The sequence below is a fragment of the Aulonocara stuartgranti genome (assembly GCF_965226115.1).
Source record: "Aulonocara stuartgranti genome assembly, chromosome: 14".
Lineage (NCBI taxonomy): Eukaryota > Metazoa > Chordata > Actinopteri > Cichliformes > Cichlidae > Aulonocara > Aulonocara stuartgranti.
Window position 1 is genome coordinate 35,838,779 of NC_138950.1, and position 24,566 is coordinate 35,863,344.

At 45.4% G+C, this 24,566-nt stretch overlaps 2 protein-coding genes across 2 annotated transcripts in view; one reads left to right on the forward strand and one right to left on the reverse strand.

Annotated features, from left to right (window-relative positions):
- Positions 1-17,390, forward strand: part of LOC309687649 (uncharacterized protein) — a gene marked incomplete at its 5' end in the record, with an annotated part of 353,598 nt that extends 336,208 nt beyond the window's left edge. The window contains 2 exons of the mRNA XM_082502744.1: positions 17,012-17,219; positions 17,302-17,390. Coding sequence (XP_082358870.1) covers positions 17,012-17,206 — 195 coding nt within the window. The 3' untranslated portion in view covers positions 17,207-17,219; positions 17,302-17,390. The remainder of the gene's footprint in view (positions 1-17,011; positions 17,220-17,301) is intronic.
- LOC309687280 (uncharacterized protein) overlaps positions 1-24,566 on the reverse strand; it is a 215,778-nt gene that overhangs the window by 151,960 nt on the left and 39,252 nt on the right. The window lies entirely within an intron of this gene.

The following is a 24,566-nucleotide window of genomic DNA, read 5'->3' on the forward strand; positions in this document are numbered from 1 at the left end:
AATGCATGTAATAGCGAGAAAAGCACTAACGTGGTGAAATAAAGCGTTTTTCATGGTCTTCATAAAGACATTTGTAACTTTTGATAGAAGACTCAGAAATACATTCAAACGCTATTACATGCATTTGACTGGAGTTCTCGCCCAACACAAAGTATAGGTTTTCATTATGTGAATAACTTGGAAATCATAGCTCACACTGCTGCAAAACCTGTTTCCCCAGCACGGGGATATTGCATTCTATAAGATAAAGCCATAAATATGTATTTCTGAGTCTTCTATCAAAAGTTACAAATGTCTTTATGAAGACCATGAAAAACGCTTTATTTCACCACGTTAGTGCTTTTCTCGCTATTACATGCATTTGAATGGAGTTCTCGCCCGACACAAAGTATAGGTTTTCATTATGTGAATAACTTTAACATCTCAGCTCAAACAGCTGCAAAGCCTGTTTGCCCAGCACGGGGATATTGAATTCTATAAGATAAAGCCATAAATATGTATTTCTGAGTCTTCTATCAAAAGTTACACCGATTTATATGAAGTTGTACAAAATGCTTTATTTCGCCAAGACAGTGCGTTTCTGACGATTACATGCATTTGAATGGAGTTCTCGCCCGACACAAAGTATAGGTATTCATTTTGTGAATAACTTGAAAATCTTAATTCAAACAGCTTCAAAACCTGTTTGCTCAATACGGGGATATTGAATTCTATAAGATAAAGCCATAAATATGTATTTCTGAGTCTTCTATCAAAAGTTACACCTATTTATATGAAGTTGTACAAAAACGCTTTCTTTTGTCAAGACAGTGCGTTTCTCGCTATTACATGCATTTGAATGGAGTTCTCGCCCGACACAAAGTATAGGTTTTCATTATGTGAATAACTTTAACATCTCAGCTCAAACTGCTGCAAAACCTGTTTGCCCAGCACGGGGATATTGAATTCTATAAGATAAAGCCATAAATATGTATTTCTGAGTCTTCTATCAAAAGTTACACCGATTTATATGAAGTTGTACAAAAACTCTTTATTTCGCCAAGACAGTGCGTTTCTGACGATTACATGCATTTGAATGGGGAACTCGCACGAAACAGAGTATAGTATAGGTTTTCATTTTGTGAATAACTTTAACATCTCAGCTCAAACAGCTACAAAGCCTGTTTGCCTAGCACGGGGATATTGAATTCTATAAGATAAAGCCATAAATATGTATTTCTGAGTCTTCTATCAAAAGTTACACCGATTTATATGAAGTTGTACAAAAACGCTTTCTTTTCTCAAGACAGTGCGTTTCTCGCTATTACATGCATTTGAATGGATTTCTCGCCCAACACAAAGTATAGGTTTTCATTATGTGAATAACTTGAAAATCTTAGCTTACACTGCTGGAAAAAGCTGTTTGCCCAGCACGGGGATATTGAATTCTATAAGATAAAGCCATAAATATATATTTCTGAGTCTTCTATAAAAAGTTACACCGATTTATATGAAATTGTACAAAAACGCTTTCTTTTGTCAAGACAGTGCGTTTCTCGCTATTACATGCATTTGAATGAAGTTCTCGCACGAAACAAAGTATAGGTTTTCATTATGTGAATAACTTTAAAATCTTACCTCACACTGCTGCAAAAGCTGTTTGCCCAGCACGGGGATATTGAATTCTATAAAATAAAGCCATAAATATGTATTTCTGAGTCTTCTATCAAAAGTTACAGCTATTTATATGAAGTTGTACAAAAACGCTTTCTTTTGTCAAGACAGTGCGTTTCTCGCTATTACATGCATTTGAATGGAGTTCTCGCCCAACACAAAGTATAGGTTTTCATTATGTGAATAACTTGAAAATCTTAGCTCACACTGCTGCAAAACCTGTTTGCCCAGCACGGGGATATTGAATTATATAAGATAAAGCCATAAATATGTATTTCTGAGTCTTCTATCAAAAGTTACAAATGTCTTTATGAAGACCATGAAAAACGCTTTATTTCACCACGTTAGTGCTTTTCTCGCTATTACATGCATTTGAATGGAGTTCTCGCCCGACACAAAGTATAGCTTTTCATTATGTGAATAACTTTAACATCTCAGCTCAAACTGCTGCAAAACCTGTTTGCCCAGCACGGGGATATTGAATTCTATAAGATAAAGCCATAAATATGTATTTCTGAGTCTTCTATCAAAAGTTACACCTATTTATATGAAGTTGTACAAAAACGCTTTCTTTTGTCAAGACAGTGCGTTTCTCGCTATTACATGCATTTGAATGGATTTCTTGCCCAACACAAAGTATAGGTTTTCATTATGTGAATAACTTTAACATCTCAGCTCAAACTGCTGCAAAACCTGTTTGCCCAGCACGGGGATATTAAATTCTATAAGATAAAGCCATAAATATGTATTTCTGAGTCTTCTATCAAAAGTTACACCGATTTATATGAAGTTGTACAAAAACTCTTTATTTCGCCAAGACAGTGCATTTCTGACGATTACATGCATTTGAATGGGGAACTCGCACGAAACAGAGTATAGTATAGGTTTTCATTTTGTGAATAACTTTAACATCTCAGCTCAAACAGCTACAAAGCCTGTTTGCGTAGCACGGGGATATTGAATTCTATAAGATAAAGCCATAAATATGTATTTCTGAGTCTTCTATCAAAAGTTACACCGATTTATATGAAGTTGTACAAAAACGCTTTCTTTTCTCAAGACAGTGCGATTCTCGCTATTACATGCATTTGAATGGATTTCTCGCCCAACACAAAGTATAGGTTTTCATTATGTGAATAACTTGAAAATCTTAGCTCACACTGCTGGAAAAAGCTGTTTGCCCAGCACGGGGATATTGAATTCTATAAGATAAAGCCATAAATATGTATTTCTGAGTCTTCTATCAAAAGTTACACCGATTTATATGAAGTTGTACAAAAACGCTTTATTTCACCACGTCAGTGCTTTTCTCGCTATTACATGCATTTGAATGGAGATCTCGCCTGACACAAAGTATAGGTTTTCATTATGTGAATAACTTGAAAATCTTAGCTCAAACAGCTGCAAAACCTGTTTCCCCAGCACGGGGACCTTGAATTCTATAAGATAAAGCCATAAATATGTATTTCTGAGTCTTCTATCAAACGTTACACCGATTTATATGAAGTTGTACAAAAACGCTTTATTTCGCCAAGACAGTGCGTTTCTGACGATTACTTGCATTTGAATGGAGTTCTCGCCCGACACAAAGTATAGGTTTTCATTTTGTGAATAACTTTAACATCTCAGCTCAAACAGCTGCAACGCCTGTTTGCCTAGCACGGGGATATTGAATTCTATAAGATAAAGCCATAAATATGTATTTCTGAGTCTTCTATCAAAAGTTACACCTATTTATATGAAGTTGTACAAAAACGCTTTCTTTTGTCAAGACAGTGCGTTTCTCGCTATTACATGCATTTGAATGGAGTTCTCGCCCAACACAAAGTATAGGTTTTCATTATGTGAATAACTTGAAAATCTTAGCTCACACTGCTGCAAAACCTGTTTGCCCAGCACGGGGATATTGAATTCTATAAGATAAAGCCATAAATATGTATTTCTGAGTCTTCTATCAAAAGTTACACCTATTTATATGAAGTTGTACAAAAACGCTTTCTTTTGTCAAGACAGTGCGTTTCTCGCTATTACATGCATTTGAATGGAGTTCTCGCCCAACACAAAGTATAGGTTTTCATTATGTGAATAACTTGAAAATCTTTGCTCACACTGCTGCAAAACCTGTTTGCCCAGCACGGGGATATTGAATTATATAAGATAAAGCCATAAATATGTATTTCTGAGTCTTCTATCAAAAGTTACAAATGTCTTTATGAAGACCATGAAAAACGCTTTATTTCACCACGTTAGTGCTTTTCTCGCTATTACATGCATTTGAATGGAGTTCTCGCCCGACACAAAGTATAGGTTTTCATTATGTGAATAACTTTAACATCTCAGCTCAAACAGCTGCAAAACCTGTTTGCCCAGCACGGGGACCTTGAATTCTATAAGATAAAGCCACAAATATGTATTTCTGAGTCTTCTATCAAACGTTACACCGATTTATATGAAGTTGTACAAAAACGCTTTATTTCGCCAAGACAGTGCGTTTCTGACGATTACATGCATTTGAATGGAGTTCTCGCCCAACACAAAGTATAGGTTTTCATTATGTGAATAACTTTAACATCTCAGCTCAAACTGCTGCAAAACCACTTTGCCCAGCACGGGGATATTAAATTCTATAAGATAAAGCCATAAATATGTATTTCTGAGTCTTCTATCAAAAGTTACACCGATTTATATGAAGTTGTACAAAAACGCTTTATTTCGCCAAGACAGTGCGTTTCTGACGATTACATGCATTTGAATGGGGAACTCGCACGAAACAGAGTATAGTATAGGTTTTCATTTTGTGAATAACTTTAACATCTCAGCTCAAACAGCTGCAAAGCCTGTTTGCCTAGCACGGGGATATTGAATTCTATAAAATAAAGCCATAAATATGTATTTCTGAGTCTTCTATCAAAAGTTACAGCTATTTATATGTAGTTGTACAAAAACGCTTTCTTTTGTCAAGACAGTGCGTTTCTCGCTATTACATGCATTTGAATGGAGTTCTCGCCCAAAACAAAGTATAGGTTTTCATTATGTGAATAACTTGAAAATCTTTGCTCACACTGCTGCAAAACCTGTTTGCCCAGCACGGGGATATTGAATTCTATAAGATAAAGCCATAAATATGTATTTCTGAGTCTTCTATCAAAAGTTACAAATGTCTTTATGAAGACCATGAAAAACGCTTTATTTCACCACGTTAGTGCTTTTCTCGCTATTACATGCATTTGAATGGAGTTCTCGCCCGACACAAAGTATAGGTTTTCATTATGTGAATAACTTTAACATCTCAGCTCAAACAGCTGCAAAGCCTGTTTGCCCAGCACGGGGATATTGAATTCTATAAGATAAAGCCATAAATATGTATTTCTGAGTCTTCTATCAAAAGTTACACCGATTTATATGAAGTTGTACAAAATGCTTTATTTCGCCAAGACAGTGCGTTTCTCGCTATTACATGCATTTGAATGGAGTTCTCGCCCGACACAAAGTATAGCTTTTCATTATGTGAATAACTTTAACATCTCAGCTCAAACTGCTGCAAAACCTGTTTGCCCAGCACGGGGACCTTGAATTCTATAAGATAAAGCCATAAATATGTATTTCTGAGTCTTCTATCAAACGTTACACCGATTTATATGAAGTTGTACAAAAACGCTTTATTTCGCCAAGACAGTGCGTTTCTGACGATTACATGCATTTGAATGGAGTTCTCGCCCAAAACAAAGTATAGGTTTTCATTATGTAACTTTAACATCTTAGCTCAAATAGCTGCAAAACCTTTTTGCCCAGCACGGGGAAATTTAATTCTGTAAGATGAAGCCATAAATATGTATTTCTGAGTCTTCTATCAAACGTTACACCGATTTATATGAAGTTGTACAAAAACGCTTTATTTCGCCAAGACAGTGCGTTTCTGACGATTATCAAAATTTGAATGGAGTTCTCGCCCAACACAAAGTATAGGTTTTCATTATGTGAATAATTTTAAAATCTTAGCTCACACTGCTGCAAAACCTGTTTGCCCAGCACGGGGATATTGAATTCTATAAGATAAAGCCATAAATATGTATTTCTGAGTCTTCTATCAAAAGTTACAAATGTCTTTATGAAGACCATGAAAAACGCTTTATTTCACGACGTTAGTTCTTTTCTCGCTATTACATGCATTTAAATGGAGTTCTCGCCCGACACAAAGTAGTTTTCATTTTGTGAATAACTTGAAAATCTCAGCTCAAACAGCTGCAAAACCTGTTTCCCCAGCACGGGGATATTGAATTCTATAAGATAAAGCCATAAATATGTATTTCTGAGTCTTCTATCAAACGTTACACCGATTTATATGAAGTTGTACAAAAACGCTTTATTTCGCCAAGACAGTGCGTTTCTGACGATTACATGCATTTGAATGGAGTTCTCGCCCAACACAAAGTATAGGTTTTCATTATGTGAATAACTTGAAAATCTTAGCTCACACATCTGCAAAACCTGTTTGCCCAGCACGGGGATATTGAATTCTATAAGATAAAGCTATAAATATGTATTTCTGAGTCTTCTATCAAAAGTTACAAATGTCTTTATGAAGACCATGAAAAACGCTTTATTTCACCACGTTAGTGCTTTTCTCGCTATTACTTGCATTTGAATGGAGTTCTCGCCCGACACAAAGTATAGGTTTTCATTATGTGAATAACTTGAAAATCTTAGCTCAAACAGCTGCAAAGCCTGTTTGCCCAGCACGGGGATATTGAATTCTATAAGATAAAGCCATAAATATGTATTTTTGAATCTTCTATCAAAAGTTACAGCTATTTATATGAAGTTGTGCAAAAACGCTTTATTTCGCCAAGACAGTGCGTTTCTGACTATTACATGCATTTGAATGGAGTTCTCGCCCGACACAAAGTATAGGTATTCATTTTGTGAATAACTTGAAAATCTTAATTCAAACAGCTGCAAAACCATTTTGCTCAATACGGGGATATTGAATTCTATAAGATAAAGCCATAAATATGTATTTCTGAGTCTTCTATCAAAAGTTACACCTATTTATATGAAGTTGTACAAAAACGCTTTCTTTTGTCAAGACAGTGAGTTTCTCGCTATTACATGCATTTGAATGAAGTTCTCACACGAAACAAAGTATAGGTTTTCATTATGTGAATAACTTTAACATCTCAGCTCAAACAGCTGCAAAACCTGTTTGCCCAGCACGGGGATATTGAATTCTATAAGATAAAGCCATAAATATGTATTTCTGAGTCTTCTATCAAAAGTTACACCTATTTATATGAAATTGTACAAAAACGCTTTCTTTTGTCAAGACAGTGCGTTTCTAGCTATTACATGCATTTTGAATGGAGTTCTCACCCTACACAAAGTAGTTTTCATTTTGTGAATAACTTGAAAATCTTAGCTCAAACAGCTGCAAAACCTTTTTGCCCAGCACGGGGATATTGAATTCTATAAGATAAAGCCATGAATATGTATTTCTGAGTCTTCTATCAAAAGTTACAGCGGTCTGTATGAAGACCATTAAAAACGCTTTATTTCACCACGTTAGTGCGTTTCTGACTATTACATGCATTTGAAAGGGGAACTCGCCCGACACAAAGTATAGGTTTTCATTATGTGAATAACTTGAAAATCTTAGCTCAAACAGCTGCAAAACCTGTTTGTCCAGCACGGGGAAATTGAATTCTACAAAATAAATCCATGAACATGTGTGTCTGAGTGTTCTATCAAAAGTTACACCTATTTATATGAAGTTGTACAAAAACTCTTTCTGTCGTTAAGATAGTGCGTTCCTTGCTTTTCCTGTTATATGCGCCGATATCATGCACATTTTACCAGTGCCAGTATTGTTAGATTAGGCCATCCTGTGCTTATACCTGAGACCATCCACATTTCACCAGGCCCTGTGTTTCAGACTTAGGCCAATTACATTTCACCAGGGCCTGAGCTACTCATTGATGCCATGCACATTACACAAGGGCCTGTGGTATTGGCCGTTACCATTCACATTTTTACCAGAGCCTGTGCCACTGGCTGATGCAATCCACACTGCACCAGCGACTTTGCTGTGCCAATAACATCCACATTTCACCAGTGCTTGTGTTGATGGCTGATGCGATCCACAATACACATCGGCCTGTGCTACTGGCTGAGGACATTCACATTACACCAGGGCCGTTGGTGCTGGGCAATACCATCCATATTTCATCAGGGCGACTGTTGTTGGCTGAGGCCATCCACATTACATCACGGCCTGTGATTCCAGCTTCTACCGTCCACATTACACCAGGGACAGTGCTTCCTGTGAGGCCATCTTCACCCCACCAGGGCCTGAGCTACTCATTGATGCCAGGCACATTTCACCATGGCCAGTGGTGTTGGCTAAGGTCATTCACATTACACCAGGTTCTTTGCTACTGGCTTAGGACATTTACATTACACCAGGGTGTGGTCATGGCTGAGGCCAACTACATATCACCACGGCCTGTATTGGTGCCTGATCTCATCCACAATATACAAAGGTCTGTGCTACTGGCTGATGCCATCCACATTACACCAGGGCCAGTGCTCCCTGTGAGGCCATCTTCACCACACCAGGGCCTTTGTTGCTGGCTGAGGCCATCCTCATTTCACCAGGGCCTGTGCTACTGGGTGAGGCCAACTTCATTTCACCAGGGCTTGTGATACTGGCTGACGACATCCACAATACACAAGGGCCATTGATACATGCTGATGCCATCCACATTACACCAGGGCCACTGATGTTGGCTGAGGACATTCACATTACACCAGGGCCTGTGCCAATACCATTCACATTTTACCAGGACCAGTGTTGTTGGCTGAGGCCATCCAGATTACACCACTACCAGTGCTTCCTATGATGCCATAATCACCACATCAGGGCCTGTGCTATTCGTTGATACCATCCACATTTCCCCAGGGCTTGTGTTTCTGGCTTATGCGATCCACAATACACAAGGGCCTCTGCTACTGGCTGAAGACATTCACATTACACCAGGGCCTGTGTTGGTGGCCAATCCCATCCACAATTTAAAAAAGCATGTGCTACTGGATGATGCCATCCACATTGCAACAGGGCCACTGCTCCCTCTGAGGACGAATTCACAACACCAGGGCCTGTGCTGCTTGCTGATACCATCCTCATTTCACCAGGGCCTGCATTGCTGGCTCATGCCATCCACATTACACCAGATCATGTGCTACTGGCTGATGCCATCCACATTACACCAGGGCCAGTGCTCCCTGTGAGGCCATACTCACCACACCATGGCCTGATTTGCTGGCTGAGGCCATCTTCATTTCACCAGGGTCTGCGTTGCTGGCTGATGCGATCCACAATACACAAGGACCTGTGCTACTGGCTAAGGCCATTCACATTACACCAGGGTGTGTGGTGCTGACCAATACCATCCATATTTCACCAGGGCCACTGTTGTTGGCGGAGGCCATACACATGACACCAGGGACAGGGCTTCCTGTGAGGCCATCTTCACCACACCAGGGACTGTACTGTTGGATGAGGCCATGGACATTACACCAGGCACATTGCCTCCTGTGAGGTCAGATTAACCACACTAGGGCCTGTGCTGCTGGCTGATACCATCCTTATTTCACCAGGCCCTGCGTTCCTGGCTCATGCCATCCACATTACATCAGGGCCTGTGCTGCTCGTTGATGCCATCCACATTACCCCGGGCCTGTGGTGATGTTCGAAACCATCCACATTTCCCAAGGGCTTGTGTTGCTGGCTGATGACATCCACAAAACACAAGGGCCTGTGATACTGGCTGATGCCATCTTCACCACACCAGGGCCACTGTTGTTGGTGTAGGCCATACACTTTACACCTGGGACAGTGCTTCCTGTGAGGCCATCTTCACCCCACCAGGGCCTGAGCTACTCATTGATGCCAGGCACATTTCACCATGGCCAGTGGTGTTGGCTAAGGTCATTCACATTACACCAGGTTCTTTGCTACTGGCTTAGGACATTTACATTACACCAGGGTGTGGTCATGGCTGAGGCCAACTACATATCACCACGGCCTGTATTGGTGCCTGATCCCATCCACAATATACAAAGGCCTGTGCTACTGGCTGATGCCATCCACATTACACCAGGGCCAGTGCTCCCTGTGAGGCCATCTTCACCACACCAGGGCCACTGTTGTTGGTGTAGGCCATACACTTTACACCTGGGACAGTGCTTCCTGTGAGGCCATCTTCACCACACCAGGGTCTGTGCTTTTGGCTGAGGCCATCCACATTACATCACTGCCTGTGATGCAGACTTCTACCATCCACATTACACCAAGGACAGTGCTTCCTGTGAGGCCATCTTCACCCGACCAGGGCCTCTGCTGCTCGTTGATCCCATCCACATTAAACTTGGGCCTGTGGTGCTGACCGATATCATGCACATTTCACCAGGGCCAGTGGCGTTGGCAAAGGCCATTCACATTACACCAGGGCCTTTGCTACTGGCTTAGGACATTTACATTACACCAGGGTGTGTGGTCTTGGCTGAGGCCAAGTACATTTCACCAGGGCCTGTATTGGTGGCTGATCCCATCCACAATATACAAAGGCCTGTGCTAATGGCTGATGCCATCCACATTACACCACTGCCAGTGCTTCCTGTGAGGCCATCATCACCACACCAGGGCCTGCGTTAGTGGCTGAGGCCATCCACATTGCACCAGTGCTAATGCTCCCTGTGAGGCCATCTTCACCACACCAGGGCCTGCGTTGCTTGCTCATGGCATCTACATTACACCGGGGCATGTGCTATTCGTTGATGCCATCCACATTACTCCAGGGCATGTGGTGCTGTCGGAAATCATCCACAATACACAAGGGCCTGTGATACTGGCTGATGCCATCCACATTAAACCAGGGCCAGTGGTTTTGGCTGAGGCCATCCATGTTTCACCAGGGCCAGTGCTCCATGTGAGGCTGTCTTCAGCACAAAAGGGCCTGTGCTTTCTGTCTGAGACCATCTTCACCAGACCAGGGTCTGTGCTACTGCCTGATGTCATCAACATTACACCAGATCCAGTGCTACCTGTGAGAACATCTTCACCAGACCAGGGTCTTTGCTAGTGCCTGATGCCATCCACATTATATCAGGGCCACTGCTTCCTGTGAGGCCATCTTCACCACACCAGGGCCTGTACTGCTTTCTGAGGCCATCTACATTACACAAGGGCCTGTGCTTCCTGTGGTGCAAGCCAATACCATCCACATTTCACCAGGGCCAGTGTTGTTGGATGAGGCCATCTTCACCACACCAAGGCCCGTACTGTTGGATGAGGCCATCCAAATTACACCAGGGACAGTTCTTCCTAAGAGGCCATCATCACCACACCAGGGCCTGTGGTGCTAGATAAGGCCATCCACATTACACCTGGGCCTGGGGTGCTGACAGATATCATGCACATTTCACCAGGGCTAGTGGTGTTGGCTAAGGACATTCACATTTCACCATGGTGTGTGGTGCTGACCAATACCATCTATATTTCAACAGGGACCGTGTTGTTAGATGAGGCCATCCACATTACAACAGGGCCTGTGCTACTGGCTGAGGACATTTACATTTCACCAGGGCCTGTGGTCATGGCTGAGGCCAACAACATTTCATCAGGGCCTGTGGTCATGGCTGATGCCATCCACATTACACCAGGACCAGTGGTGTTGGCTGAGGACATTCACATTACACCAGGGACAGTGCTTCCTGTGAGGCCATCTTCACCCAATCACAGCCTCTGCTGCTCATTGATGCCATCCACATTACACCTGGCCCTGTGCTAATGACCGATATCATGCACATTTAACCAAGGACAGTGTTGTTAGATGAGGCCATCCACATTACAACAGGGCCTGTGCTACTGGCTGAGGACATTTACATTTCACCAGGGCCTGTGTTGGTGGCTGATCCCATCCACAATATACAAAGGCCTGCGTTGCTGGCTGAGGCCATCCACATTGCACCAGGGCCACTGCTCCGTGTGAGGCCATATTCACCACACCAGGGCCTGTGCTTCTGGCTGATACATCCTGATTTCACAAGGGCTTGCGTTGCTGGCTCATGCCATCCATATTACACCAGGGCATGTGATGCTGTCCGAAACAATCCACATTTCACCAGGGCTTGTGTTGCTGGATGATGCCATCCACATTTCACCAGGGTCAGTGTTGTTGGCTGAGGCCATCCACATTACACGAGGGAAAGTGTTTCCTGTGAGGCCATCATCACCACACCAGGGCATGTGGTGGTGGATGAGGCCATCTTCACCACACCAAGGCCCGTACTGTTGGATGAGGCCATCCAAATTACACCTGGGACAGTTCTTCCTAAGAGGCCATCATCACCACACCAGGGCCTGTGGTGCTAGATAAGGCCATCCACATTACACCAGGGCCTGTGCTACTCGATGATACCATCCACATTTCACCAGGGCTTGTGTTGCTGGCCAATATAAACCACAATTCACCAGGGCCACTGTTGTTGGCTGAGGCCATCCACATTACATCACGGTCTGTGATGCCGGCTTCTACCATCCACATTACACCAGGGACAGTGCTTCCTGTGAGGCCATCTTCACCTCACCAGGGCCTCTGCTGCTCATTGATACCATCCACATTACACCTGGCCCTGTGCTGCTTACCCATATCATGCACATTTAACCAGGGACAGTGTTGTTAGATGAGGCCATCAACATTACAACAGGGCCTGTGCTACTGGCTGAGGACATTTACATTTCACCAGGGCCTGTGGTCATGGATGAGGCCAACAACATTTCACCAGGGCCTGTGGTCATGGCTGATGCCATCCACATTACACCAGGGCCAGTGGTGTTGGCTGAGGACATTCACATTTCACCAGGGCCTGTGGTGCTTTCTGAAACCATCCACATTTCACCAGGGCTTGTGTTGCTGCCTGAAGACTTTCACATTACGCCAGGGCCTGTGGTGCTGGCCAATACCATCCACATTTCACCAGGGCCAGTGTTGTTGGATGAGGCCATCCACATTACACCACTGCCAGTGGTTCCTGTGAGGCCATCATCACTACACCAGGGCCTGTGGTGCTGGCAGAGGCCATCCATGTTTCACCAGGGCCAGTGCTCCCTGTGAGGCTGTCTTCAGCACAAAAGGGCCTGTGCTTTCTGTCTGAGACCATCTTCACCAGACCAGGGTCCGTGCTACTGCCTGATGCCATCAACCTTACACCAGATCCAGTGCTACCTGTGAGAACATCTTCACCAGACCAGGGTCTTTGCTAGTGCCTGATGCCATCCACATTATATCAGGGCCACTGCTTCCTGTGAGGCCATCTTCACCACACCAGGGCCTGTACTGCTTTCTGAGGCCATCTACATTACACAAGGGCCTGTGCTTCCTGTGGTGCTGGCCAATACCATCCACATTTCACCAGGGCCAGTGTTGTTGGATAAGGCCATCCACATTACACGAGGGAAAGTGCTTCCTGTGAGGCCATCATCACGATTCACCAGGGCATGTGGTGCTGGATAAGGCCATCCACATTACACCAGGGCCTGTGCTACTCGATGATACCATCCACATTTCACCAGGGTTTGTGTTGCTGGCTGATGACATCCACAATACACAAGGGCCTGTGCTACTGGCTGATGCCATTCGCATTACACCAGGGACAGTGGTGTTGGCTGAGACCATTCACATTACACCAGGGCCTGTGCTACTGGCTGAGGACATTTAAATTTCACCAGGGCCTGTGGTCATGGCTGAGGCCAACTACATTTCACCAGGGCCTGTGGTCATGGCTGATGCCATCCACAGTACACCAGGGCCAGTGGTGATGGCTGAGGACATTCACATTACACCATGGACAGTGCTTCCTGTGAGGCCATCTTCACCCCACCAGGGCCTCTGCTGCTCATTGATGCTATCCACATTACACCTGGCCCTGTGCTGCTGCCCGATATTATGCACATTTAACCAGGGACAGTGTTGTTTGATGAGGCCATCAACATTACAACAGGGCCTGTGCTACTGGCTGAGGACATCTACATTTCACCAGGGCCTGTGTTGGTGGCTGATCCCATCCACAATATACAAAGGCCTGCGTTGCTTGCTGAGGCCATCCACATTGCACCAGGGCCACTGCTCCGTGTGAGGTCATATTCACATTTCACCAGGGCCTGTGCTTCTGGCTGATACCATCCTGATTTCACCAGGGCCTGCGTTGCTGGCTCATGCCATCCATATTACACCAGGGCATGTGGTGCTGTCCGAAACCATCCACATTTCACCAGGGCTTGTGTTGCTGGATGATGCCATCCACATTTCACCAGGGTCAGTGTTGTTGGCTTAGGCCATCCACATTACACCACTGCCAGTGCTTCCTGTGAGGCCATCATCACCACACCAGGGCCTGTGGTGCTGGCTGAGGCCATCCATGTTTCACCAGGGCCAGTGCTCCCTCTGAGGCTGTCTTCACCACACCAGGGCCTGTGCTTTCTGTCTGAGACCATCATCACCACACCAGGGCCTGTGGTGCTGGATAAGGCCATCCACATTACACCAGGGCCTGTGCTACTCGATGATACCATCCACATTTCACCAGGGCTTGTGTTGCTGGCTGATGACATCCACAATACGCAAGGGCCTGTGCTACTTGCTTAGGACATTCACATTACACCAGGGCCAGTGGTGCTGGTCAATATCAACCACATTTCACCTGGGCCACTGTTGTCCGCTGAGGCCATCCACATTACATCACGGTCTGTGATGCCGGCTTCTACCATCCACATTACACCAGGGACAGTGCTTCCTGTGAGGCCATCTTCACCCCACCAGGGCCTCTGCTGCTCGTTGATGCCATCCACATTACACCTGGGCCTGGGGTGCTGACAGATATCATGCACATTTCACCAGGGCCAGTGGTGTTGGCTAAGGCCATTCACATTACACCAGGGTGAGTGGTGCTGACCAATACCATCCATATTTCACCAGGGACAGTGTTGTTAGATGAGGCCATCCACATTACAACAGGGCCTGTGCTACTGGCTGAGGACATTTACATTTCACCAGGGCCTGTGGTCATGGCTGAGGCCAACTACATTTCACCAGGGCCTCTGGTCATGGCTGATGCCATCCACATTACACCAGGGTCCGCGTTGCTGGCTGAGCCCATCCACATTTCACCAGAACTACGTTGCTGGCCCATGCCATCCACTTTACATCAGGGCCTGTGCTACTCGTTGATGGAATCCGCATTACACAAGGGCCTGTGGTGCTTTCTGAAACCATCCACATTTCACCTGGAATTGTGTTGCTGGCTGATGACATCCACAAAACACAAGGACCTGTGATACTGGCTGATGCCATTCACATTACACCAGGGCCAGTGGTGTTGGCTGAGGACATTCACATAACACAAGGGCCTGTACTGCTGGCCAATACCATCCACATTTCACCAGGGCAAGTGTTGTTGGCTAAGGCCATTCACATTACACCAGGGTGTGTGGTGCTGACCAATACCATCCATATTTCACCAGGGACAGTGTTGTTAGATGAGGCCATCCCCATTACAACAGGGCCTGTGCTACTGGCTGAGGCCATCCACATTGCACCAGGGCCACTGCTCCCTGTGAGGCCATATTCACCACACCAGGGCCTGTGCTTCTGGCTGATACCATCCTGATTTCACCAGGGCTTGCGTTGCTGGCTAATGCCATCCACTTTACATCAGGGCCTGTGCTACTCGTTGATGGCTTCCACATTACAACAGGGCATGTGCTACTGGCTGAGGACATTTAAATTTCACCAGGGCCTGTGGTCATGGCTGAGGCCAACTACATTTCACCAGGGCCTGTGGTCATGGCTGAGGCCAACTACATTTCACCAGGGCCTGTGGTCATGGCTAATGCCATCCACATTTCACCAGTGCCAGTGGTGTTGGATGAGGCCATCCACATTACACCAGGGACAGTGCTTCCTGTGAGGCCATCATCACCGCACCAGGGCCTCTGCTGCTCATTGATGCCATCCACATTACACCTGGCCCTGTGCTGCTGACCGATATCATGCACATTTAACCAAGGACAGTGTTGTTAGATGAGGCCATCCACATTACAACAGGGCCTGTGCTACTGGCTGAGGACATTTACATTTTACCAGGGCCTGTGTTGGTGGCTGATCCCATCCACAATATACAAAGGCCTGCGTTGCTGGCTGAGGCCATCCACATTGCACCAGGGCCACTGCTCCGTGTGAGGCCATAATAACCACACCAGGGCCTGTGCTTCTGGCTGATACCATCCTGATTTCACCAGGGCTTGCGTTGCTAGCTCATGCCATCCATATTACACCAGGGCATGTGGTGCTGTCCGAAACCATCCACATTTCACCAGGGCTTGTGTTGCTGGATGATGCCATCCACATTTCACCAGGGTCAGTGTTGTTGGCTGAGGCCATCCACATTACACCGCTGCCAGTGCTTCCTGTGAGGCCATCATCACCACACCAGGGCCTGTGCTTTCTGTCTGAGACCATCTTCACCAGACCAGGGTCTGTGCTACTGCCTGATGCCATCAACATTACACCAGATCCAGTGCTACCTGTGAGGCCATCTTCACCACACCAGGGCCTGTACTGCTTTCTGAGGCCATCTACATTACACAAGGGCCTGTGCTTCCTGTGGTGCTGGCCAATACCATCCACATTTCACCAGGGCCAGTGTTGTTGGATGAGGCCATCCACATTACACCAGGGAAAGTGCTTCCTGTGAGGCCATCATCACCACACCAGGGCATGTGGTGCTGGATGAGGCCATCTTCACCACACCAAGGCCCGTACTGTTGGATGAGGCAATCCAAATTACACCAGGGACAGTTCTTCCTAAGAGGCCATCATCACCACACCAGGGCCTGTGGTGTATTAGACTATTCTGTTATTATATGTTACCTTATACATGTAATCAAAGTAGTTGAATTAGAATACTGCTGTAGATCATATTATACCCTTTAATATAGAGTGTGTGAGCTGTATGTAGTTTAGTTCTCGTTATACTTTTGAGTTAAAAGAACATATTCACTTATTAGTTTATTAGACAAGTGTGCATCACTCTGTATCCTTGATCTGCTGTGAATGTCTTACATGCTTAATTGTTGAATCATGAAGAGAAGATTGTAAGCAGGAGACTCTGTGTCTAAGACAGGGGAGATAGACAGACCACATTCCATACCCCCACCTTACAGAAAGCAGAGAAACAACTGCCGAGGTCATAACTTAGGCGCTGTAACAGAGAAAGAATGTGATGTTTTGGCTTTTACGACTAGATGGGGGCCACTAGAGACTATAAAAAGCTGAGCAACCCATCACCTGTCATGGTCCGCGGCCCAGCGTCCGGGGTGCTGCTGGGATGTCCACGCCCACGAGCGTGGCTGCTAACCCCACACCTGCATCCCATCCCAGGCGATCACCAGGTGGACTATTTAATCCTGCCCTACCTGCTGCTCCACGCCAGTCCGTAGTCGCCTCTCAGCGGTAACGTACGCCTGCGGAAAAGAACTCGTATGACAAACTCTCCATCGGACCTAACACTGTTTTTTTTTCCCTGTGTACCCAGATCACAACTCGGCGTGTTTTTTTCGAGCCACCTGCCTGTCCACCTGTCCGCCTGGGATTTGGTTCACATTCAGCTTCGCCGTCTCGACCCCTTTTTGGAGCTCCACCCCCCTCTGGTGGGGCTATCACCGTGAGACGCACACTCCACCTTCCCTCGTATGCTGCCTTTTTTCCGCACCCCAGTAATCTGTCTCTCTTTTTGTTTTACAGCCTCTCACAGCCCCGCTCTCGGCGTTCCCTGTGCGGTCCCTCGGTTTCGTCTGGTTTCATCCGTTGTTTTTCTGGCTACCCTCACGGGACACCTTTAGTTTCAATAAAAATTACTTTCTTTATTCGCTCATACCCTAGTGAGTGTGTTCTGCTACTGGGTCCTGCCTGCGCTCGGAACTTCGGTTCATGACATCACCATTTTGAGACTTGCTGTGACCCTCTTCAGGCATGTCTCCCCATCATGATGGTCCTTATGCTCTTAAGTGTTGAATTGTATGGAAATAAATGATTGTTGATTGAGCATAAATACACCAAGTATTGTCCTTCCTTCAGCCCAAAGATTCAAAGAATTGGGAGATTTCAACAACTTGGTGCCGTGTGACCCGGATCTTTGGTGTCCTGAGGAAGTGCAGATTTGGCTTTTGGTGAGATCGTGGGGCGAGGTGAACAGAGGACCGGTCCAAATATAAAAAGGTAAGCACAGCCTGTTGTATTATAAATACCAAATGTGCATATTGGGCTTTCCAAATTAATCTGTTCACTGAGTCACATGTATTTTCACATTAAATTTGTCGGTGTCTGGTTTTTGGCGCAAGATACTAACAACATAAGTTGAGGCTGAATTCCAGTGTGTTAAATAAACTGCTTCTACCGAGATACTAATAACATACTACGTTGGACTAGTTGCAGTAAACTGCTTCTACCGAGATACTAATAACATACTACGTTGGACTAGTTGCAGCCACTTTACCTTCCACATTTAATTTTGTCTAATACTGGCTTCTGTAGCAATAATACATTAGAATTTCTTCTGAAGACGCGGCCATTAGTTCAGTACATTGAAGTCGAGGTTTGAAGTTTGTTTATGGTGTCGGTTACGTCCTGGCTCTTGCCGGCTATGAAATAGAAGTTGATTTAAGGAAAAGCAGATGCTGGCTCACGGTGCGGTTGAACGCTGGCAACGCGAGAGCGAAACACGTCCGTAGGTTTGGTTTATGATACGGCCGTGTTCCGGTGGTGCGGCCGTGAAGTGCAGTAGTGGTTGGTGCTAGTTTTAGTACATTGAATAGAGGTTTGACGGTGGTTTGTGGCGTCAGTCGAGTTTTTTAAGGGCTGCGGTCATAAAACAAAGTAAAATTTTACTTGCCAAGAAGTACATAGAGCAAAACCTGGTTTATGATGTCGGGTATAACTTCGGGGATGCAAGCATCACTTTTATGATGCGACTTTGCCCCGTTGTGGCGGTCATAAGCGCAGAGAAAGGGGTATTTTGGTCTATGGTGCAGTGTGCTTTAAGAAGATCTAATGAATGAATGAATGAATGAATGAATGCTTTATTGGCCATATGCAGGTTGCCCCACAGAGGAATAGGACCCCCCCCCGACTTACACACACAACAACAAGACATCACATGGGAATACAGTCGGAGATCGGCAGCGTTGGGAGAATAACACTGAAAAAATTACACAACATTGGGAAAAGTACAAGAGGAAAAAAAGAGACCTCTTCACACGCTGGGCAACCTATGGGAGGACAGCATGAGAACAGGAAACAAAAAAAACTCCTCTGCACAGAGAGCACATTAAGATAAGATAAGATAAGATAAGATAAGATAACTCTTTATTGTCATTGCACAGTCATACATAGTACAGTAGTACAATGAAATTGGAAAAACTGTCCTACGTCGGCACTACATATAACACAACACGACACGATATGACACATCACAACGTAACAAACAACACAACACAGTATATTAACTTAGTATAAAAAAGAAGAATAAGTGTATGTGTATTGCACACTGTTATTATTGCACATTAATTATTATTGCACCTTGTTATAAATATAAATATTATTGTTATCGTTTTAAACATTGTTACCTCCCCCTAAAAAGTCCAGGGAGGTATCCAGTCAGGTCAGCTATTTACATTGATCAGGGCTATTGCCCTGTTGTAAAAGCTGTCCTTGAGTCTATTTGTTCGGGACCTCAGCAGCCTGAACCTCCTGCCAGACGGCAGCAGCTTAAACACCCGGTGTCCTGGGTGTGTGCAGTCCCGTAGGATGCTGCGTGCCCTCTTGAGACAGCGAGTGCTGTACAGGTCCTTCAGGGAGGGAAGAGGATGTCCAATGATTTTTTGGGCCATGTTGATGACCCTCTGGAGTGCCTTTCTGTGTGCTGTGGTGCAGCTGGAGAACCACACACCGATGCAATATGTCAGCACACTTTCAATGGAGCAGCGGTAGAAGACGGTCATCAGCTCCTTCTTCAGGTCCATTTTTCTGAGGATTCTCAGAAAGTGGAGACGCTGTTGGGCCTTCTTTAAGACCGCAGAGGTGTTAGAGCTCCATTGGAGGTCTGTGTCTATGTGCACACCCAGAAACTTGAAACTGGAGACCCTTTCCACGCACTCCCCGTTGATGCTGACAGGCTGCAGCTCGGACTTCCTCCTTCTGAAGTCAACTACCAGTTCTTTTGTTTTGGTGGTATTGAGGTCCAGGTTGTTGTCTGCACACCAATCTGACAGCCTCTGAACTTCAGCTCTGTATGCAGTCTCATCTCCCCCTGAGATGAGCCCCACCACAGTGGTATCATCTGCAAACTTGATGACTGTGTTGTCTGGGTGGGAACTAACACAGTCATGTGTGTACAGAGTGTACAGTAGGGGACTCAGTACACAGCCTTGTGGAGAGCCGGTGTTGAGGCTGAGGGCTGAGGAAAGATGAGGCCCCACTCTGACTCTCTGTACACGGTCTGAGAGGAAGTCTCTGATCCAGCGGCAGGTGGTGGAAGGAAGTCCAATTTCCAGCAGTTTATCTATTAGTCTGTCCGGGAGTATCGTATTGAAAGCAGAGCTAAAGTCAACAAAGAGCAGCCTGGCGTAACGGCCCTGCACTTCCAGGTGAGAGATGGTGGTGTGGAGCGTTGTAGCAATGGCATCTTCAGTTGATCTGTTAGCTCTGTATGCAAACTGGAGCGGGTCGAGTGTGGGTGGCAGGCAGGACATGATGTGACGTCGGACCACATCACAACATCAGAGCACATGACAAGCCACAGGGGATGGATAGGGGGGTGGGGGGTGATTCGAAGGAACACAGCAGTCGTCCTGCACCATGCTATCATTTCAGCGCGGCACGCAGACCCGCTGCCTTCCCCCGCAGGAACAAGCATCGAAGGCGTTTGGAAGGGAGGGGGATGAGTGCGTGCTTATCAGTGTAAGTGTATGTGTGTGCGTGTCCATAGTTCAGCTGAGACAGTGTCCTTCGCTGTATCAGGCTAAGTAAACAGTCCTCCAGCCGATCCAGGTGTCCTTCATGGGATGGGAAGAATAGTCATCACACAGTCGTTATCAGGGAGTTGTTTTGGTGGGCTCCAGCCTTGGGCCTAGCAGCTGGCGCCGTGGTGTCCAAATGTAGAATATTGTTGATTTCTCCTTTATGCGAGCAGCGAATTTAGCACTCTGACACTGGGGCCTCGATTTCCCGTTGGAGCGCTGCGAGCCTCCCCATGATGGTATCAAGCTTCTGTTCCGTGGTGTTGTCATTCTTTTGGTTCTGAGACCCCACAGCTGCAGTGAGCCGTTCTGCGATGTTATCCAACTTTCGCTCAAGGGTGTTATTGTGAGCAGGCCCCTCTCTGATGTATCCCATCATACGCTCAATGGTGTTAGTTTGAGTCTTCACGGCAGCTGTAAGCGTCTCCAAGGTGTTAACCATGCTGCGTTCGGTGTGGGAGGCCGCGCCTCGTCCCATCGCTTCAATTCCAGCGGTCAGCTTAGGGGGGGTTTGAACAGCTGGTTCCGCTCTCTTATTTCTCCGATAAGTCAGGGCCAAGCCAGCTCCGATCAGCAAGAACCCTGTTATCATGGTTCCGAATAGGTAAATATCCTCAGCGTCCTCGATAGACAGTCCCGCCAGGCACAAGATCCTCCAGGTTTGCCACCCATCCATCGTGTATCCGGCAGGGAAAGTCCCTCCAGGGCACTCGGGCTCTCCCGAGCCCAGACTTCTCGTTGAGAAGAGGGTGTCAATAGCGTTCAGAGACCAGTTGATCAAATCCATAATTCTCTGTTAGGTTTTAGAATAGTTGAGCTCAGAGGTTTCTGTGTAAAATTCCCGCTGAGGAAAAGTGTTGTGTGTGTGTGTGTGAAGGCGCGCTCTGAGTGAGTGTGTGCGAAGCTGCGAAGCTGCGAAGCGCGCTCTGGGTGCTGTCTTGTGTGTAAAGCGCGCTCTAGGTGTTGTTTTGAGTGTGAGTGAGGCGCGCTCTGAGTGTGTTTTTTGTGAGTGTGAAGCGTGAACACAGTGACAGTGACGGTTGATGTGTTTGATTAGGAGGACGCTAGAGCAAAGACACATTTTAGGATCAAAGGTTGATGCCTAGTGTACCTGTGGAAATAATTTTGTTCAAGGTGTGGCGACCCTCCTGGTCGTGGACGCGCGGCCAGGCCCAGCGGCGTCTGGATGCCAAGGTGGCAACTTGGGAACTGAGGACTCCCGCATTAGCTACGGAAATAACACTGGAACGGCCGTGTAATCACGGGTTCACATTTATTCCGGACTAGAACAAGACACATTTTGCGAACAAAGGTTGAGTCTAGATTAGTAAAGAAATATAAAAAGGTTGAATTCCTCGTTTCAGTGGTTGAAATTCTTGTGTGCCTGTCCCCTGACGAGTGTGAAATTAAATAAAGAGGGAATTTGGAGCCACATAGAGATAGACGGGCATAATTGGGTGTATTACTCTGTGGTGTAATAAAAATAAAAAAATAAAAAAGAGAGATAGTAAGAGGTGTGTAGTGGAGAATTATGACGCTGTCAAGGTAGGCGTGTTGCCTGCTTATCTGTTTAACAGTGATGAAAATGAAATTAAATAAATCTCTTAGTGTGTTAATACAGGAAGCTGCGGACCTGGACCAACTGCCCCCACAAGCACAGCGGCCGAAGCAAAATTATAGGTAATGGGAACCACACCCAGCACGAATCAGCAGCTGTGAAACAGACAGCAGCGAGGAGAGAATTAGAGGAGAAATTAAGAGAAGTTTTAACACATAAAATTGGGGCCAACGGACTTGTGGAGGTTGGGAAGGCGTCCGGAGCATCACAACAAAAAGGTGAAACAAAAACACACACAAGCAGAGAAATCTGAGAGAAAGGCTCCTTTTAAGGTAACGCCTAGTTTGAGAAAAAGATAAAATTAAGTTGCCTGCCTACAAATGCACACTCACGCAATGAAGAAACAGCTTACACTCATGAACACGTGAAGATTTTCCAGCAAGGCTAAAGCAGCGAAACTTAACATACATCTGTTGTTAAAGGATAAATACATTACTGACAAATAAACTCTCTGGGTTGCAGGACAACAATTTAACTTCAAAGAAAAAGACACTGGTCTGACCAACCAGTGAAGACATGACAAATTTAGGGGTTAAAAGATTCAAATTGTGACATGTTTTCTGCTGATTGATTGATACAAGTGATTACTGAATGAAAGAAAATTTCTTTTTGGGCTTTTAAACATGATCTTAAGAATTTTAACAGGTGCATGTTGTCCTGTCAACTTGGTGGGTTAGGAGTTGATTATATCGGGAGAGAAAAAACAAAAAAAAGGGGGAGAGAAGGCTGACACAGGGCCTGGTCCCGGTGTTTCTCCCCTCTCGTTGTAATACAGCCAACACAACATCATTTTCCTGTTCGTTTGCTTTTGTTTTTTGTCTGTTTTTGTTTTTTGTTTTTCTCTATATATTTAATTACAGGCTGCTTTGCCGGCCCTGAAAGCCGAGGCTGACTGGACTCCTGCTCTCCCCCATACGTGACACTGACCAAATGCTGTAACAGCTGGACCCACAACAACAACCTGAAAAAGTCAACAGTGCTGCAGGAATGCGATCTCATGCAGCAGAGACGGAGAGCACTAAACCTAAGGCCCGTTTCACTACACAGGGGAAAATTCCCAGACTGCGTCAGCTGACAGAGCTGTGACGAGACGCCCGCCAAGCCCGAAGGAAAAGTAAGGCTGAGCAAAAGAATGCTGACCCTGATAACTCTGCATTTACACTGTGCAGGACAGTGATGGACCAACACGGATGATCGGGCAGCAAAAAGGGCGTGACCGAGACAGAAGGAGTAACTGAGGACAGAAGGCACCTCAGAATGGACAAAAAACACAGGAGAAGATGCAGGTTTTCACCTGCGGTGAGCATGGACACTGGAGAAAGGACTGCCCCAATTGGGGTCAGAACCAGGACGGACTGAACTTTGAGCAGCAGCAGCAGCAATGGTCGCAAACAAACTGAAAAGGAGGAGGGCAGGACCCCAGGGCATGCTTCAGAACACCAGAACAGGAAAGTGATGAACACGAACACCCACACAAACACACACATCTATATGCACTGACTCAGAATGAAGAGAAACAAACACACACACACACACACACACACACACACACACACACACACACACACACACACACACACATTGGAATGATGATTCACTGAGAAGTGATGCACACACATACACACATACACGCTGATGCAATGAAGAATGCTTTGCTTATGCTGATATGCAAAATGCTGCACACAAACATCCCAATGCATAATTTTTATGAGGAGCCATTGATTACCATTGATACTTAGAATGTGTTATATGTCACCTAGAGGGCATTTATGTAGATTTTAGGAATAAGCTCTAAAACGGTTTGGTTATGAAAACAATGTCTGTGCGTGATGTCTGTTTATGGCTCAAGGCCTTGAATGAATTCTTTGCTGTGCTTCACACAGCCCTGATGAGGAACAGTGGCACAGAGTGAAAAATGATGAATTAATAGTGTAAGTTTAGGTTGGAGTACGGCATTTTCTGTGATTGAGATTTAATTCAAGGAGGAATAAAAGGAGTTACGGCACCTGAGGTTCTCATTCCCACACAATATTGTCCCGGCAGGAAGCAAAATATTCCTGTGAATTTCTGGTTGATTGTTTGGTTTTAGCTTAGCGCTAGCTTGATGTTATCAGTGAGCTTTGGCTTGTGTGCTTTCTCGTAAGCGAGAGAGGGATAGTTTTATGC